The sequence below is a fragment of the Larus michahellis genome, chromosome 1 (assembly GCF_964199755.1).
Source record: "Larus michahellis chromosome 1, bLarMic1.1, whole genome shotgun sequence".
Classification (NCBI taxonomy): domain Eukaryota; kingdom Metazoa; phylum Chordata; class Aves; order Charadriiformes; family Laridae; genus Larus; species Larus michahellis.
This window is the reverse complement of record NC_133896.1, coordinates 37,300,086-37,319,767: the sequence shown is the minus strand read 5'-3', so window position 1 is coordinate 37,319,767 and position 19,682 is coordinate 37,300,086. Positions and strand designations below refer to the sequence as shown.

Sequence of the window (19,682 nt, the reverse complement as noted above, 5' to 3'; positions counted from 1 at the left end):
GCAATAGATTTCAGGACAGTCACACATTCAAATGTTAAATGTCCTGACTGCACTGCAGTAGTAATTTGGTTTGATACAGTTCTAAGAACAAAAGAGACATAGTAACAAAAATTAAAAGATTCAGTGATGTTATCAAACTTTTTTTATTGTATTACTTCATCCAATTTAAACAGGCATTAGGCAAAACTAGACTAAGATAATCTAGATCACAGTTATACAAATTCAACTTTTCATGTTAGAACAGGTACAGAATTCAGTTTTCTCTGTAACAGAAAAGGATTCACAGCCATCAGCTGTATGAACTTACAAAATACCCGCACCAATCTAACCAGTTCAACATCTAAGTTACTACATCCACATTGGTGCAGAAGGGTGATAGGGAAAAGAAATTACAAAAGGACTGTGCTGAAAAAAGTTTACTACCTCCAAAACTGGACATAAACCTTATTTATTAAATGTAATATTTTATATATAAACTTAAGTATATGTATAAACTTCAGCATATAAACCTAATCTTAAACTGAAGCTTAATGTATAGTTTAATGTAATGCTTAACATATAACTGCTCATTATAAGTACAACTGCTATATTTGAACTGCAGCTTCAGGAAAAAACCTCTTCTTCTATCTTGATTTAAGAACATTCTACCAACTGTACAGACAGTATAGGAGTTTACCAACATATGCTTAAAGGTTGCTTGGGAAGACCAGCTCTAAAATAGCTTTCATTTTCATACACAATTCAATATAGGTTTACTATTTAAAGAAACATCTGTAGTTACTTAGCAGAAGATGGAACATACTGTCCTTACTTTTAAGCTTGCCATTTTAATTATTGTCACATGTACATTTTAAGGTATATAAATAAAACATGACTTGTTTCAGCAAAATGAAAAATTCAGACCGAATAGGTCCTTGGAAAAAAAAAAAAACAAACTCTGGTAAAAAGAAAATACTTTACTTACCTCTACATTAGCTTTTTGTTGGTCTGAAAGCGCAGAAAGCTGTAAAATAAATTCCAAGTGTTATTTTTTGTATAGTAACTCCTTTATTACTCTCTAACAGGAAAAGACAGGTTTGCTTTTTTAACAGCCATATGAGCTGCAAGCCTTCTTTCCACTTAATGCAAGATCTAACCCAATTCCTTCAGATTTCTAAACAACACTATAGAAATAGCATGACCACAGCCATTAAAGATACTGAATGCTCATTAGTCAAATAACATACTTTGCAAGTCAGCTTGCACATAGTATAAGATTCATATATTTCCACACAAATCAAACTAAATCATACGTCAAAAAGTCATGTTAAATTGAAGCCAAACATATTTACTTGTTTCAAGATGTGAAGGTAGTCATAACAAAAGCCAATGATATTAGATGAGATGTCGTCATCTTCATGAATTAGCAGTTGCAACATTAGGGACACCTTTGCTTCAATAGCTTGCAGAGTGTCTTGAGCACTCTTCATATCACCATTTTTTATCAGTTTAGTCCAACTAGCTATCAATGCTTGCCCCATCCCATTGACCAGCTTAGAAAATCTGGCCAGAAAATCCACATCATCTTCCTGCAAGAAAAAACATCCAATTAAAAACACTAGCAGAGCTCAGGTTTAAACGGCACGAGCTTACAGACTGTACTATCCATGTCTGTTATGTAGAAGAAGTAAAGCCAGTATTTGTCTCCTAGATGGAAAGTACAATTGTCTGGTTCGTTTTGCCTGGGAAATGGAGAGAAAAAAATTAAAGCAATGCCACATTTGGCTGTCCTCCATTATACAACAGTAGCTTGCTTCATCTCTTCAGATTAGTTTGTTTCTCGTTTTACTTTACAGCAAGAAGCAGGTTCAAAATAAAAGCAGAAGCGCATACCTACCATAAATTTTAGGCTGTATAAGAGGAAAATCTTTTTATGGGAAAACTTCAAAGAATTAACAGCTGTGGCTCACTTCAGAAATACTGATAACGAGTAACTTTCAGTACTGCCTGTAAGAGTGAGTTAATATTAAGTATTCATGGCTTGCTTTTGCAGAAATACATTGATCAGAATTGAGAAATACCCCTAGACTAGTCACCCCAAACAGATGCTTTGCTCCCTGCCATAACTGTACAAAACCGGAAGAACAAGTCCTGCCTCAGGGAGGCTGAGGTAAGATTTTTAGAGAAACACATGAATTGATGAATGCACATTTTCTGCATTCTAGCAGGAATACAGATTTGACAAAGGCTTCAAAATTAAGAGATAAATGCCTCGCAATCCAAGGACTACAGCTTCAAAAGGGCTGGTTCCCCTTTCTCCATGGCAGGTAGCAAACAGCTGTTCCTTAAACATTGCAACTGCCAGGGAATGTGTGTTTGGTTAGTAGGTATATTTTTCCAGCTTATAGATAAGAATTTCAAGGCTCCTGTCTGATGGTGGAGACATGCAGAACAACATATGTGCCCTTAAGAAAGCTCTTCCCCCTACCTAATTATGCACAGCTGATTTAATGTCTCACTCTAAAAAAAACCCCTCTACCTTGGCTGCAATACCTATTACTGAATCACCCAGAAGAGAAGATTAAAGGCAAAGAAACACAGAAGCAGCATTAACAGTAAGCAAAACATGCTCTAGGGGAGGAACAGAGGAATTACATAATGCCTTGCTTCCGAAACGAAAAAACTCACGCTGAGGACAAACGAAATGCAGTGTATTTTAAATTAATAAGCAATATTAATAACCACCTGTTAATTTAAGTATGAGAAAAGTTTAAGAACCATTTAGCTTTGATGCAGAAGCACAACTAATTCTCCTTAATCTGCGGACTTAGTTTTATAGGGTTCTGTTCATTTGCTTATTTAAGAACTGTCGGAAACCTATGTCTCATTCCTATTGTAAAAAGCAATATACAAACCTGATCAATACTGAAGAGACCCGCAGACTGCAATACTTGACATAAAGATTCAACCAATTTTGTTTTATCAATCGGGTCCATTCCCTTATTTACAATTTCAAACAAACAATCACAGGCTTCTTCCCGGAGAACTTCCACAGACATGTGACCTAGCAGCATGTTTATAAACCTTCAAAAAGAAAAAAAGGTTATTTTTTATATGTACACAGTAGCATCTTACAGAAGCTTTGTATTATTTGTGTACATATTTACAATGGTTTATTTTTATAAAACAGTTTTGAAGTCTGTTGTACTGACTAAACTCAACATTGTATACACTATAAGGAAAATCCAGCAAGCTGTAGTGTCTACTTTGATCATTATATCAGCTGGGCTTGCAAAGTCCATCACTTTATTAAAAACTCCAAACCTCTGAAGATTTGTATATAATTAAAAGTCCCTTTTCAGAGAGGAGTTTTAATTCTGTTTCATAGAAATACAGTCAGCACACTATCAAGGTTATTTTTGCAAAGATATTCCATCAAAACTCCCTTACCTTTCATTGGCTATCAGGCTCAAATCTATCCAGGATACATAAGCTCCAACTACTTCAAGGCACTGGCATGTCAACTCTGAGTTATTATATTGATAGTTTTGCAAGATTTGGTACCACGATTCCACCAAACTTGGAATGCACTGTTCCCTCATAGTATCTTTTAATAAGGTGTTCCTACGAGCCTCCTATCAATACAGAAAAAGGATAAATCAGTCAAATTAGTAGCATTTTTGTATCCACTACCAGACACCACTTCTCCTAACAAGATAAATAACTCATATCAGAAACCCCAAAAGAGGACATTTTTATTTCTTGCAAGAAATAAAACCAAAATACCCTAGTTTTCAGTCTTTTTTTCCTACCACAGTGTCCAAATGCTAAAGGAAGGCAGACAAAGGGGAAAGAAGTCCTCTAGATCATTAAAAGGATTTTTGATATTAAGACTCCTTAAAACAGACGCTAGAAGAAATTAATATTTTTAAAATGAGTCAGTCTAACATTAAATTGGCTAACTCAGCCCATTAGTTTTTGTTTGCTAGTTCTCCAAGCAAAAAACACATTAACTGAAAAGTATGAAATCATAAAAAGCATTAAACAACATATGGCTTTTGGATCTAAACCACCTAATGTCTCTAAGGTAAAGTTGCCATATGAAAAAAAAACAACTTCTCTACAAGTCTTCTGCTCCAATTAGAGAGAACATTTTTGAAATTTAAAACAAACGTTAATGCAAAATAATAACTTGCCTCTGATGTATGAACAACATCGCGGTCTACCAGCTCAGCATCAACAGCCATCAGGATTCTGAGGTACATATCCACGCCCCGTGGATTAAGGTCAACTACTGATAGAATATCAAAAAAAAACTTGGGCCATTTTGTGAGATATTCGGTAACAAAAAGCAATGCAAAGACTTGCGCTGCTTTGTTGCGAATAAAAGTCTTCTCAGGCTGGGGATTCAGCATCTGTTAGAAACGAGATATTTTATTATTTGTATATTCTTACTAAATTAGAGAAGAATCATATATGCTTGTTGATCTCTCTATAGCGATTAATGTACTACCTCCCTTCCTGAATGAGATCAATAAAAGCCTTACCTTTCCAAGGATTTAAAAAAAAAAATTAGCTAAATTGTATTAAACAGGGAAAACATTCTCTCTGGTCAATAGTCCTAAGCCTTTCATTCTGTACTAAGACATTAAGTGTACTATTCACAGACTAAAAGCTATTTGTTGGTTTGGTGAAAGGAGTAAAGAAGAACTTCCAGAAAACAAGCTACAGTCATCTTATAGCTAGCTTGTGCCTAAACTAGATGTTAGCTTTAAGAACAGTATAGGAACTTTCTAAATCTAATCTCATCAGGGGCAAAAAAGAAAAATAACAATCTGTCACTACCAATCTCAATCCCTCTCCTTCCCCTTTTCCATAACTCCTCCTAAAAGGAACAAATTGCCACAAAGAAAAATTAAAAGCAATTTAATCCATTTCACAAGGATCTGTTCTTTTTCAAATTGTGTTATGTTCCATTTCCTGTTAAGCTTTCTACAAACAAAGCAACAATGTTAATTTCCAGTGCAGAAGTGGAATGATAACTAGGTAATGGCTGGTATAGGCAAAGACTTGTACCAGCCCACTTGGATGGCTCTGCTGATTGCAAACTCTTGGGTCCAACTGATACTATGTGTTCAGTTACAGTAACTAATTCCACAAGAAAGAGTAGCCAATACTCTGCCATAGTATTAACAGGAGTGATGCTGTTCATTCATAAACATCTGCTGGTATTCTAAGTAGACAGGAGTCAGCCAAGAGGGTCTCAAACACAGAATTACTGCTCCTCCTCCAGACACTCAGGAACATCGGGAATCTGGATTATACCTCTCTAAAGCGAAGCTTTTCATACTCCTTATTTCACACACAACTGATTAAGCCACAGCCATCATATTTAGTAGTAAGTTCAAGCACAGACTTCTTCACAACATCCGATTTAAAGAACTTCTAATAAAGATTAGCATGTTAAAAGCTTTTAACCATCAGATACTGTATATCTTCAGAAAGCCATATTTAAACTCAAACAACAGATTAAACATTTAGCCCACACTCAATGCTTTACGTTAGCCTACTACATAAGACGTATTTACCTGTGCTTGCAGCCATGTTACGAGTGTTTCCCTAATTAGCTGCTGCTGGACTTCAGTGAGTTCAGAGTATCTGAAACAAAGCATAATGAGACGAAAATACAACTGCCTTATGACAAGCACAACATTTAGTAAGGCAAAACTCTTTTAATATGGCACATAATACTGCACATTAATGTAAATCAAAGGTTCCTAGAAAAGGAATTTACACAGATATTTGCATGTTAAAATTTTGACTCAAAGACATAAGGAAAAACATTTTGCCCATCTCAATAGATTACATTTTGAGGCACTACTGCCTCCTGTATTGAAGTTTGCAGGAAGACTGCTCTACCAGGGACAGGACTTATGACCCTGAGAAAAATACACATTTGACCATAAGCCGTGGGGAGAAGGAAGCAGCATCTGTATACGCTCAAATTTGTTTACTACGCATTGAAGACTGTCAATAGTGAGGACAAGGAAGTCCTTCACTGATCTGACTTACAGTACATTTATTATCAGACATATGTCAAAACAAAAAAAAGGCAAACAAGTAATTCCATTTTACATCATACATACAGTCTTGGCAAAATTTGACATTATAACCAGCCTACCTCAAATACTACCCACACAACACGTTTCTTCCCAGGACTAGCTCAGCCAAGAACACTCTCCTTGCAATATCTAGCTATAGCTTTGGTACTGCCCCTAACGGGAATAACTGCTGAGTGTGGCTCCAGTGTTCCTGGCACAAGTAACTATTCATTAAGGAGACAAAAAAAGCAACCCCACTGAAAACGCTCAAAGAAAATAAGAAGCAGGAAAACTAGAGAAAACACACTGCAGGAAGCAGATGACAGGAGTGGAACAGGCAGAGGAAGGTGTACAACAAGGTAAAATCAGGTAAATAAAAATCACAGAAAGTTAAGTCTTTCATTTTTGCTCTGATACATAATTGTGAAAATCAGTCACAAAATACATCTTATTCCTATCTAAAGGCTGACACACATGTTTAGTGTATTGGAACCAGTTACGGTGATATTCCAAAAAACAGACACCTCTGCCATGGCATTCAAGTTCTGACCAAAGAAGCCTGAAGTGTGGAAAAAAAACCAAACAACAGTTCCATGCAATTATTTCAAAGTATTTTTTCCTAAACTTCTGATTCTACAAAAACATCACACAGTGAAAAGACTACTTTCTCTTAACGTCTCTGCCATGGTTATTGAATGAATAGGGCTTTGTCTGAAGTCCAGGAGCCTGTACTAAGCAAGGCTGCTGCTTGCAGGTCTCTCTTCTGCAAAAATCAGTGAGAGTACAGAATAAGGCTTGAATCTCCAGAAAGGAAGGACTAAGTTTCAAGCAATTCTTGGTAATTGGGTCTGGTTTGAATGACACAGGACTGATTTCTCTTTCAGTAATTTTACTTTTCAGTAAGGTTTCTTCTAATGCTAGGGAAAACTGCATTTTTAGCAGACTCTAGTGTCTGAATGTGTGAAAATATTTACCTTATAGCCAGCTATGGTATGCGAGTTTCAAGGTCTCCGTGTTTTCAAGCCTTCCAAGTGCAGGGATGAGGAGGAGCGAGACCTGGGCACTTGACCCAAGCTGGCCAACAGGATTATTTCATACCACAAATGTCACATTCAACCTAAACTAGAAAGCTTGCTGAGGAGCTTTCTCTTCCTTGATGGTGGCAGTCCTGAGCACTTCTTGCCCCGGTGCTGGACTCCTGAGCCCTTCCCTTCCTCCCAAAGCCATAGCACTCACAGTGTCCAACATTTGCTGTCCACTGCTGGGAGTGCACAGCTTCCTGCTGATAGAATTGGTTGAGTATAATCCTCATATATTTTATATTGGTATTGGGATCAATATTTGTTCTTTGGTATTATTAATGTTAATTCTTTAGTCTTATTCTATTTCAACCCTCAGGTTTCCTGATTACTTCCTGATTCACCTTCCTGGGTGGAGAGGGGTAATCAGGTGATAAGAATAATTGCCTAAATAACAATAAATTGTTGTGGGTTCTTCAAACCATAACAGTCTGTGTTGGGCCACACACAGGTGTTAGACTAGCTAAGTAGAGCATGCTGCTCAAAACCCAACTACTCCTCTCCCAGCAAAGGTGAATAAACACAAGGAAGTCCTCTGTACTAGATTAAAGCCACCTCATCAACCACATTGAGATGAGAGATAGCATTTACAGGTTTTTTTGCAAGCAGAGTAAAAAGGGAAAATTAAATATATATATATATGGCCAGGGTCAAGAAAGATTACTCACTTGAACTTAATTTGATGTTCCAGAACTTGAAAGCAAAAGAACTTGATGTGATCATCACTAAAAAAAAAAAAATGCTGTTACTGGTGGAAACATGGTATGCTTCTCTGGGAAGAAAAAAATTCCTCAAATATTACAACTAGGTGGTGATCCCTTTGACAAATCAAGAATTATTGTGCACCACAGAAAAATGCTACTGCTATTACTTCAAAGCAAAAATAACAAATACACGAGCAGTTCATTTGGTAAAAATGAGAAACTCTTAAACTAGTATTTATATTTGCTATTATAATCCTTTTTTTTTCCTATAGCCAGCAATTTGCTATGCTTTGATTTCAGTACTGAACATACAAAACCACAATGCTTGTTGCATCCTGCCTTTATAAAAGTCTGTCAGGCTTCAAGAATATGTTTGTGGTCCATTAGCACACTAAGCACAAGTTGTACATGGTATCTTAAAAAGCAAAGCTACAGACAACCTGAGATATAGATTAAGAAGGGACATTCCACATGCCATATAGTTTACATGCATTTTTTATCTTATTATCTAAAAATTGTAGCAATCAATGTATTTTGGTAAAGATTACCTGTATATACTCTGAGCTAACGCTTCTGCACAGACTTGCCAAGCATCCTGAGATATCTTCAGCTGCTCAAAGTAGGCTAGTGCCTGCAACCATCCAAGTAAGTTTCATTGAAAAAAAACCCAAACAAACCACACAGCAAGACAACTCATTCACATTTAGACTCACATTTAAACAGCTCTCCTTCAAAAAAACCAAACAGTATTTGGATACATCCAAGTATTTATATGGCTCCCTAATTACCATAGCACAAGAATGTTTCTTTAAGTGTTAATATTGTAAGTACCCATTTCCACTTTACTTTTAATATAAAGATTTTTGTTACTTGAAAATAGAAGTCAGAATCAGAAATGTTGAGGTTAGAACGGACCTCTGGAAACAGAGTCAACTAGAAGAAGTTGCTCAGGGCCTTTCCGCTTAGGTGGAAGTTCATAGCCAAGTTAAAATTCCTTCCACACGTTCTAAAGAGAAAGTGATTTAGATTTTTCACTGAAAACAACTCGCTATTTTTGTTGCGCCACTCTGTCTGTATTCCACACCTCAAGAAACATTCAAACACTGATCACCTGACAACTGTCAGTTTATGAATCTATTACAAGACTGGAAAAAAACTACTAATTTTTTTTTCCTTTTAAATCAAGTTGCTTATCAGAACTTCTAAGTAGCTTTTGACAACAGTTAACTTGATCTAATTGCTTTAAGATTTAGTGTGTCCTATTATACAAAACAGTAAAGTAACTTTTGAAACAGAGATTAGATTAACAACACATTTCAATTCTATGAACGCATGCATTTCAATAAGGTTTTTTTTGGCTGTTGGGTTTGATTTTGGTTTTTGCATTAGTTCATAATTGTTTCTATTCACCAAAGTAATTTTCCAAAGTATTTATTCAGCGAGTTGAAAAGTCCTTAAAACAAGAATTCACTTCCTATAGGTTGTACTGGTAATTTTCTTATACTGAACAGTCTTACTAGAAATTGTTTGATACTTCCTTCATCTTTTACAGCTTACACGATTAGAGAAAAGGTAAGTCACTTTTTACTATAAAAATATTTCAAAATTAGGCAGACTACATAGGTCAATAAATCTATAAGGTCAAATTTTACAGTGATATTCCATTAACAGAACACTAACTATATCCATTCTTTCAAGGACAAACACCCAGAACCAACATATTTAACAGGCTGTTTAACAATACTAGGCTGCACCAAACCACATTTTTAACTTTCTTATACATTCCAGGATTTGCTTTATGAACACAAACCCAAGGTGTTAACATCCACATTTCTGAAAGATTTTACTGGAGGTTATCTTGTAGACAGTTAAATCAATTTGATAATCAATCAGTAAGCAGAAAGATTTACTCATTAAGTTGTTTTATAAATTGTAATGCCTTTTCATAGCAGCATCTCTCTTTTATGAAGTAACGGTTACCCACACACCATGATTACTTTCTTAACCTACTCTACACTAATACAAGCTTTGCTACAGTTAAAAACACCCATTTCATTAAAAGACACTAAAGGTAGCTAATCTATTCAAACAAAAAACAAACCCCCACACCTAAGAATTCAAAGGGCAATTGCAAGCAACTCATTGTTTTCAGCAGCTGCTTTTCATTCTGTGGGAACCTACGTAAGGAGCTGAGCAACAAGTACGAAGAATTGAAAGGACTGAAAAAGTCAGAGCCCAGAAAAATAAATTCTACGCATGTTAAGTGTAATTTCACAGAACTGGTGACACACAATCTTGAGCTTACATGCTTGCAACATGACTTTGTTTTGTACTTGCCACCTCAAACCCTACGTATTGGTTAACCAAAAAAAAACACCAACCCCAAAATATGAGACTTTTGCACTGAAACAGCACCCCCAATTATTAGAGAGATAAGCAAGTTAATTACATACTCTTTGTCTGAAGTCCGCATCAGCATTTGGGTTTAGCCCTAAAAGGGCTTGTTCATCCATCTCTATTGCTATACTCGTTGTTTCCTACTCCTAACTGGTTTGCCCACTTCTTCTAGAAGAGAAGCTACGATCATCTGAAAACAGAGAAAGCGAAACTTTATTTGCTCAGCAGAACAATAAAAATTAAAAGCAGGACAGCAACGACCACAGAAATTTGCCCACAAACCTCAAATGCATAGTATGTACCCCACTAAAACATGAATGTGCAGAATTTTGATACAGATATCAGAATTTTAAGTCCTTTCATCAACTTTTAATGGTACTAAATTTCTTATTGAATAAGGAAAATTTGAAGCGTCCATATATTTTAGTTCTCTTCAAAAGAGCTCTTATCATCTTAACCAGCAAAGAAATGACATGATGTGTACTATTCAACTGAACTATTCAAATTTCAAGCATGCAGAGGTTTCAGCAAGATATGACATACGCATAAATCAGCTACTTAAATGATAGCGTGCTGTATTTTTTTTTCAGCACCACAAACTTCACAACTGCAGAAAAAAAAATAATCTCTACAATATTGTTAAGATGCTTCATAAACACATTTATGAAGTTTTTCCCCTAGGGGGGGCAAAGTCATTAGGAGGTCTTCCTTCTAAAGCAAGCGCACACAAGAGAAGTGTCACAGAAATTAACCACAAAATACATCATACTGGGTTGTTAACAAAGTTTTCTGTTCCTACTAATGGGTGCTGATTTACTAGCAATGATTTTTATTTAGAAAATTCAATGCAAAATTACCAAGCAAGCTAGACAAATGTTCTAAAGATGATGTGCCTCTACAGGCTGTTCTGCAATGCTCTGGTAAAACATAGGGAATTAAAAAAAATAAAATACTAGGATGCTGTTAAACAGCAAGAGGGGACAAAAGTCCATCTATCCTTCAAACCCTCCCGCCACTGATGTACCATGGTAACACAGTTAATTAGGCCCGAAATAAGGCCTTGTTACATAAGGATGTAGGAGGTAGGGGAAAGAAAGATAGACAAGAGGAAGAGATGAAATACAAAGCAGCTGTGGTTTCAAGCTGCCTACATGCCTATAGGTAGAACTTCCGATTTCTTAGTATTGCGTGTCTTGTGCACGCTCTACTGTTCACCCTCCCCCACTGGAAGAAAGGTGGCACAGTGACAACTGGCAGCGAGTGTGCCTGAAAAGGAGAGCCCAAAATTCAACATGGTAACAGACAGACGTTTCTATAAAACTCATTACAGAATACACTAGAACAAAATGCATCATGAAAGGCAATTTAGTAAGTAAAATTGAATTCGTACCAAGAAAAAATTGCAGGTTGTAGCAGTATAGAAACCAGAAAATCTGGAACAAAGTGATGACTCGTGGCAAAACAAGCTTCACACACTGCTTTACGACACAGAGCAATCCCGCTCAGGGTCAAAACCTCTAGGGATTAAAGTTGCTCTGCTGAGTCTTCTCCCTCTGTGTCCCTAGCCCCCAGCTTGTGTTCCCCATAATCAACATTCAAATAAGACAGACTAAAATAAAGGTAAAATGCTGAAGGGAAAGTGATTTAATTTTTTTTTCCAGCATCTTTCGATTAGGGTCTAGTCCCGAGTTATACAAGTAAAACTATTTAGTATACAGAAGCCTGTTTTTGGCACGTTTTCCTACTGATATCACTACATGATCTGCCCAAAAGGTAGTAATCTTCTACACCTGGGTGACAAGTTTTACTTTTAAAAATAACCTGGCTCAAATATGTATTCTCTTCACTTGTTTAGCTAACAGCAATGCCAACCAGTTCTACTAATTTTGTATATACTACGTGAGCATATTTAAAATTTCACCTTCTAACATATAGAAAGCTCCTTTTCTCAGAGTTTCAGCTTGACTAGCCAACTCTAGAAGACAATTAATGAGACTGATTATTTGAATGAGCCTTTTGAGAAAGCTAACAAAATAGCTTCTCATGCTCTATGGTTTTAGTTAGGCAGGCAGCTTTTCCACCACAAATCTATTTTACCAGCCAGTTACATGTCAAAAGCAAAATCGACATGCAATTTTAGTAGTACTTACAGTTCACAAAATCCATTGCAAGATATACTCAGCTATAACATCAAGTATGCCATTAAAGCAAGTTTTATTTATAGAAAATAATCAATAACATTAATAGTTAATATGCAGCTGTGTAGAAAGTATTGCCTTATTTACGTAAAGACATTTTTTGTTAAGTAGTACACTATGCTGGGTGGCAAAGTCATCTTACTGTAATTAGCAGGGTGCAGCTCCTTATTAGTGAAGTCATACAGGTATACGCAGCTCTCATCAAGATAGTTAATTCCCTTTCACATATTAAATATTTATAAATGCATTTGATAGTAGAGAATGCTTTCAAACAGGAAAGCAGGAAAAAAACGTAGTCACACTTCAAGTGGTGAAGACTACCCAGTTTAACAATACTAACATGGTCAAAGGCATGCAAGTTGGGCCCAGATAAGCCCTAATAATGAAAGCAATCAGAGCGTTTTAAGTAGAGATGCTAACCATGGGAACAATTAGTAATTAAAGAATACTTTATTTACAGCACTCATTTTAGGTATTTACAAGATTGTGATAGCACACAAGGAGCTAGTGACATGCTTCATTTTAATTCCCGCAAGTTTTCTCTTTAATAAAATAAAAACAGGAACAGGTCATCCTTTGCATTCTTTTTTGATTTCTGCTTTGCTTGCTGCAAACCTTGAGCACATTTACAGCTTCTAGAGCCTTTAAATTGATCTAACACACGGTTAAAACGAACAGTTATGTGACCACAGCTAGTTCGAGAACTTTTCAACTGGACTAGCAAGCTGTTCTTTTCAGAAGTGACATATTAGGTCTTCACTTCAGGCACATTCCTACCGGCCAGGAATTCCCTGTGAGGAGTAAGGCCGCCTTGTTCCACCCCCCAGACTCGGTGAGAGAGCCCAGCCTCCCCCGGCCGGAGCGCCAACACCGCTGCGTGGCTCAGCCGAGGAGGGCGATCAGCCCCCGCCGCCTCCACATCTGGGGCGAAGACACCCGGGGCTGACACCGAACCCTCTTAGTCCCCTTCCCGGGGCGTCCGCAGGGTGACAAAGCACTCCTCCCGCGGCGGGACGGCGGGGGAACCACCGCACCGAGCCACGCCGAGAGCAGCGGAATATGGAGGTGCGGGGGAGGTCCCTCCCCTCACGCGGCAGCCCAAGAGCTCACGGTTACTTCCCTCCCCCCACCGGAGCCATAACGGGGCGGGGAGGGACGGCGACCGAGGCAGCTCCCGCCACCTGCAGCGAACGTTAGAAGAGAAAAATCCCGATATGTTGCTCGGCCGCACGCAGGCAGCCCCAGCCCCCCACCGCCTCACGGAGGACCGGCCCGGCAGGGACCGACGGAACGCGACACCTCCCGCTCCCCCAGCGGCGGGGCCGGGCGGGGAGGCTGCAGTGTCTCCCCCCCACCTTCCCCAGAGCTGCAGAGGAGGCGGCGCCGGGCTGACTGGAACCGGCCGGGTGACTCGAAGGAACCCGCCGCCGCCAGCTCAGCGGCGACGCCCGCGGGCGCCCACAACCGCCCCTTCCCTGCCGCCGAGGCGCCGCGGCCCCCGCCGACGACCGGAGGAGGCCGAGCCGCCCCCCCCGTAACCGCCGGGCTGAGTCACCCCACGCCGCGTGTCCCCGTCCCTCCCGACGTTACCTTCCCGGTCACTACTCCATCGCGGCGGCGCTGCCGGCTCCCACCCCCACAGCTCCGCGGCCGCCACGAGCATAGGGAGCGTGCCGGGCCAGGCCGCGCCGCCTCGGCTAGCAGCGGCAAGAGGAGGAGGAGGACGCCCAGGGGAACGGCCCCCGGGAAGGAAGGCTGCCCCCGCCCCTCAGCGGGGCTGCCGCGCCGCAGGACTACGGCTCCCAGCCTGCCCCGCGGCGCCCGCCCCGCCGGCCCGGCCCAGCCCGGCCCGCTGTGCTCACCTCCGCTCTCCCACCGGGCGGACAGCGCGGGGCACGCCGGGACGGGCCAGCCCCGCGGCACCCTGGGAGGCGTAGTCCCGCCCCCTGCGGCACCTGGGCGTGGCCTCCGCCGCCCCGCCCCGGGCACGGCGAGCCTGCCGCTGGTGCCGTGTCTCAAAGCAATCGAAGCCATTTAACGAACCGGGACTGGCGCGTTCCGCCCCCAGACTCCCTCCGGGGTCGGGAAATCGTGCTCCGTCAGCGGCGTGACCGGCTGGGGCCAGGCCGCGCCGCCGCACACCCGGTGCCGGCTCGGCGTATGGCGGGCGGGGCGAGCCGCTCGGCGGGTCGCAGGCGGCGGGGACCGTGGGGAGAGAGGTGACCCAGCTGGTGTCTGACACCGCGACGCGGGGCTCTCCCGCAAATCGCTCTGCAACGATGCCACGTACGCGGGGGTTGTGCGCGGCTGCGGAATCAGACTTAAAGGCAAAAACGGTCTAAGCGCGAATAACGGCGGCAACAAGATCCATCTATTCACAAAGTCGCTACAGCAGCGTTGCCGTTACAGTGTCTTTTAAGGCAAAACCACGTCCGTCTCGTGGCTGTAGAAGTACGGTATTCAAAAGCACGAGGCGCGCACAGCACCCGGGACCGGAGCTCGTCGTTACCGCACAACGTTCCGAGCTCAGGGCGCGCCGGTGCTCGAGGCCAGCCGCGAAGAGGATCCCGCCGAACCGGGCGTGCGGGAGGAACCCAGGGCCGCAACCTCACGGTAGCCGACAGCCCCCATCTCCCACGGGTGAGAAAGGTTCCCCCGGCAGCCCCCCGGTCGCCCCGACGGGAGCGCGGTGTGGGCTGTCCCCACCTGGGGCCTCCCTGCCACGTCCTCCACGGCAACACCGGTGGGGGCTGGAGTCACCCACAGCCGGCACTCTTCCCACCGGGACCATGCGGGTCCGCAGCCACGGTGACGAGGAAAGGTGCCCGCGGCACCACCGGCTCCGGTGCGCGAGGGAGAACGAGCTCCCACCAGACCCAAACCGAGCCCCACCGGACATGGGGCCCCCGCGGGCCCGGAAGCCAGCGCTGGCCGCTGCGGGCGGAGATTGACGGCTGCCTCCTCCAATCGTGCTCTGCTCACAGCCAATGGGAGGAGAGGGCGGGCGGGGGCGGGGCTGCCGGCGGGCGGGTGACGGGAGGCGGCGGCGCACGCGGCCTTTCCTTTCCTGCGGGCCGCGGAGGAGGCAGCACCATGAAGGCGTCGGGCACCGTGAGTGAAGGCCAGGGCGCGGGGGGACACGGCCGGGACCGGGACTCGAGGCCGATGCCGGAGCGGCCGTTGGGAGGGCGGCGGCGTAGGCTTGCGGTGCTGGAGAGCGGCTTCCGCGCCCCAGCGGCCCTGCCTGGGCCTTGAGGGAGGTGAGCGGCCAACATGGCGGCGGCGCCGCTCCCGCAAGGCGCGTGAGGAGGCCGCGCCGCCCCTGGGCGGGGGCCGTGGTCCGCGGGCAGCACAGCTCGGCCCGCGGGGCGATCCGCCGGGGCCGGTGGTCTTTCTTTTACCCTTCCCCCGGTTTGGTCTCGCCACGGTGCCTTCCACGGGGTGGGGCCGTGACGGGGTGACGCGAGGTCAGGCTGGTGTGGAGGGGCTCACGCTGCGGGCGGCCTGTCTTTGCTCTCCCTCTAGCTGCGGGAGTACAAGGTGGTCGGGCGGTGCCTGCCCACGCCGAAATGCACGACCCCCCCTCTCTACCGCATGCGGATCTTTGCTCCGAACCATGTTGTGGCCAAGTCCCGGTTCTGGTACTTCGTTTCTCAGCTGAAGAAGATGAAGAAGTCTTCTGGAGAGATTGTGTACTGTGGCCAGGTACGAGATTAAAAACCTAAAAAAATGGGAGATTTATAAGGAATTCTGGCTGGTATATGTGGAAGGAATTTATATGAAGTGTCATTATTGGGGGTGAGGTTGAAATCCTTCAGTTGCTGTGAAGCTGAAAAAAATTCTTTTTTTTTTTTTCAAAATGGCGATATCTGCCCAGTAAACTAAAAAGAAACCTACATCCCAGCACTTCAGAGTTACGAACTGTGCCACTGGTCGTTGCTGCCGTCTGGTTCTTATGCTTCCTTCATTGTGAAGCACTCATCATCTAGATGTATATATGTATATATATAGATGTGTATATGATAGTCATCTAGACATTCGTAATCCTTGGAGAATAGCTGTCTGTACGCTTACACTCCTCTACCTTGATGCTTAAAGGATATTCTTTAGAGCTGAAATCTTATGCGTATTTTTCTTTCCATGCTGAATTACTAAGACTTGAATGTAGCTCTGTTGGTCTGGGGAAAGAGAGCAAATAATTGGTTTTGGCAATAAAACTTACCACAGTGATTTCATTAGAGCTCTAAAATATTAATTCTTAAACTTGTAAAATGCTGATGGTGTACTGTCTCTAACTACTTTGCTCTTGTGTAATTGCAGGTGTATGAGAAGTCCCCTCTGCGGGTAAAAAATTTTGGCATTTGGTTGCGCTATGATTCTCGTAGCGGAACTCACAACATGTACAGGGAGTACAGGGATTTGACCACGGCTGGTGCTGTCACTCAGTGCTGTAAGTACAAGTAACCGGGGTATGAAATGGTAGGACCGGTGTATAAGCACAAGATTAAATCTTAAATCAGGAATAAAGTATGCTGACTTGATCCATGATAAAATAACTGAAACACTGGAAAAATAAAGTGGGGAGTTCCCAGAGAAGTCCATAGATGCTTATGTATGAACTATGTGGTATCTTATTTGTTACCACTCTCCATACAGTTTCTCTAGCTGAAAATATTCCCACTTCATCTTGGTGTGACTTCTTACAATTCTAGTAATGAGTTTTGCTATGCAGACTGAGGGTTTCGTGACCTTTTAGGTGCTGTATATGTTTCTTGCATTACATTTATTGTTTTAAAATAATTGAGTATATTTTCCCAAGTCTTGTGGAGAGAATATATAGCATCTGTCCTTTGGAGAGCAAGTTAAAAAAAAAAAAAAGCACAGGGAGAAAAAAAAAAAATCAGTGTTGCCTCAAGATCTCATTCCCTCGGTTCAGGGAGAATTAAAGCTTGTCCTGGTTTCAGTCTGTTGTGTGAAGTATTGACCATTTGTATAGCTGATGCTGTTGATATTTGAATCTGGAAGTGTTATAAATTCTACTGAATGCACATAAAAACCCAAGGAATATTGTTCTTAATAATGATATTCTTGTCATGTGTGCAAATATTAAATGTATCTTGTCGCCTTTCAAAAGCTGAAGTGCTTTTGAAAGTGAAATTTAAGGTTCTACATTAACTTACTATATACTTGTTAATTAATTTACTGAAGGACTGCTTAAGAGACCTGAGTGTTTAATTTGTCATGATACAATCACTTTGATACCTTTATGTTCAAGAATACTTTTGACAGGTAAGTTTTTAATAGGTATGTTAGATCTTCATGGGAAGCATTGTAAGGACAATAGTACTTCAACAGGCATATCTTGTGGAACTAGCTATGGACATCATGATTTGAAGACAGTGATTTTCACTGCCACAGAGGAATTTTTAGGTAGCCCATGTACAGATGGCATCTTCCTGTTCTGAAAACCTGATTATGTGGGCTAAATATCAGTTCGCATTTCTACCACTTGTCAATTTTAAGAAAAGTTAAGATAACCTCAGAGCCTAACTTTACTTGCCACGTTCCTTTTGGAAGGGAATTTTTTTTGAAGTTTACATGTCTTTCCAGTAATCTTATTGCAGTGTTGATTCTGAGTCCCAGTTTTCTTGTGCAACACTTGAAATAGTCCCACGTAGATTACTCTGTATGTGTGTACCTTCTTGAAATCAGGCAAAAAGAATAAGATGGCACTTTCTTGGAGGAGTTCAGTTATGAGTTCCAGCATTTGCTGCTCTGCATGTTGGTGCTGTGATATTTCTGTCATCACTTTAGATACTAAAACCAGTGTGATTAAGTAGAGTCAATCAAAAATTTCAAAACTTGTAGATGGTACTATAAACTTTTCCTGAAAAGATGGTAGTAAGATTTTTGAACTGAAAATGTCTTAGGATTTATTTTTAATGAGTTCTCTTGTTACAGACCGCGATATGGGAGCCCGCCATCGTGCCCGTGCTCACTCTATTCAGATCATGAAAGTTGAGGAAATCGCTGCTAGCAAGTGCCGTAGACCAGCTGTCAAGCAGTTCCATGTAAGTGAAGTAGCGTTGCAGTGGCTGGTAGGTCCCGGTCTGACAGTGGACTGGAAGGGAGGAGCTCTTGCCTGGTACAGGTTTGCTTTGCAGGCAAAAATAGGAAGGGAACCAAACTTGCAAGCATAGGTTTACAATTATGTTGTATTATGATCAAGACTTTTAACGCTAGAACCGTATGAAAGAAAGTCAAACTAAAACAAATGTCTATTATGTTTCAGAAACCTTGCCTTTAACAGGCATTTCTTTCAAAAAGAAGTGCAAAACTAAGGCATCTGTTAGCTCCTATGAAGTATATCTGATCTGTGGATGCATTACTTCTCTATACATAAGTTAGCAGTTGAATATAGCTTAGCTATTTATTGCAAACTATTTTCTGTTGTTCACCTAATATCTCAATTAACATAGAAACATTTTTCTTGCAGGATTCTAAAATCAAGTTCCCTCTGCCACACAGAGTTCTGCGTCGCCAGCACAAGCCACGTTTCACCACCAAGAGACCAAATACTTTCTTTTAAATAAGAAAATGTGCTATCAGCTCTGTGTTGTAATAAAGGTCTTATTTGAACCTTTTACTCACAGTTGTCTCTTGGAAACTGTGTCCTGGATACCTAAGAGTCCCCCTCCCTGCTCTTTATTTTCTGTTAACTATTGGCAGCCTGCTATTTACAGCTATAATTGCCTTGAAACAGGTGAATGTTTCAGGTGCTGACTTAAATTACCAAAATACCCTTACAATAGACCAAAATTTTAATAACCAGCTTTCCAGGTCAGAGTAAGTCTGTTGTCAGGCACAGGCAGCTATAAAATCCTGTATTTGTTTTGTTCCTTAAGCACGCTAAGTAAATATAGTTGAATTCAGGAAGAAGGCAGCTTTTTGTGCATTGGGAGCTCAAACTTGTCAACTGTGAGAATAAAGACCTCAAAACTTCAGTTAAACTACTTCAAGTTTAAAGCACTTAAAGCCAAAACTTCAGTTCTAACCTGAATCTTTTCAAGGACATTACGCACCATTCTGAATTAACTCATGTACGCCTACAGAGGTGCCTGCACCGAGAAATGAAAAGTGGTGAGGGGCTTGGCAGACTTACTTTTGATATTAGACCAATTGTTCTGATGAAAATGGATTTTTATATCCGAAGCCAATCCTTAG

The 19,682-nt window shown here is 41.7% G+C and overlaps 2 protein-coding genes and 1 non-coding gene across 8 annotated transcripts in view; 2 read left to right on the top strand and 1 right to left on the bottom strand.

Annotated features, from left to right (window-relative positions):
* XPOT (exportin for tRNA) overlaps positions 1-15,381 on the bottom strand; it is a 30,535-nt gene extending 15,154 nt beyond the window's left edge. The window contains exons 1-10 of one of the 5 annotated variants that reach the window (XM_074572266.1): positions 15,165-15,381; positions 10,317-10,450; positions 8,412-8,494; positions 7,828-7,884; positions 5,568-5,637; positions 4,176-4,394; positions 3,430-3,614; positions 2,895-3,063; positions 1,332-1,568; positions 965-1,003 (exon numbers count right to left, since the gene is read on the bottom strand). In XM_074572266.1, coding sequence (XP_074428367.1) covers positions 965-1,003; positions 1,332-1,568; positions 2,895-3,063; positions 3,430-3,614; positions 4,176-4,394; positions 5,568-5,637; positions 7,828-7,884; positions 8,412-8,494; positions 10,317-10,376 — 1,119 coding nt within the window. In that variant the 5' untranslated portion in view covers positions 10,377-10,450; positions 15,165-15,381. Of the gene's footprint in view, positions 1-964; positions 1,004-1,331; positions 1,569-2,894; positions 3,064-3,429; positions 3,615-4,175; positions 4,395-5,567; positions 5,638-7,827; positions 7,885-8,411; positions 8,495-10,316; positions 10,451-14,048; positions 14,263-14,320; positions 14,412-15,164 lie in introns of those variants that run through there. The other 4 variants (XM_074572256.1, XM_074572247.1, XM_074572283.1 and 1 more) reach the window with 4 other exon arrangements.
* Positions 15,382-15,478: 97 nt separating this feature from the next.
* On the top strand, positions 15,479-19,104 carry RPL18A (ribosomal protein L18a). Of its 2 annotated transcripts, none has more exons than XM_074572227.1 (5): positions 15,479-15,569; positions 15,984-16,163; positions 16,779-16,908; positions 18,420-18,529; positions 18,955-19,104. In XM_074572227.1, the coding sequence occupies exons 1-5, from the start codon at positions 15,552-15,554 to the stop codon at positions 19,045-19,047; spliced, it is 531 nt and encodes a 176-aa protein (XP_074428328.1). In that variant the 5' UTR covers positions 15,479-15,551; the 3' UTR covers positions 19,048-19,104. The 2 variants fall into 2 exon arrangements, with proteins under 2 accessions (XP_074428328.1, XP_074428335.1); XM_074572234.1 differs by having other exon boundaries at positions 15,487-15,718.
* On the top strand, positions 17,501-17,632 carry LOC141738137 (small nucleolar RNA SNORA68). Its single transcript, XR_012585315.1, has one exon. It is a non-coding gene; the product is annotated as a small nucleolar RNA SNORA68 (small nucleolar RNA).
* Positions 19,105-19,682: the final 578 nt, after the last annotated feature.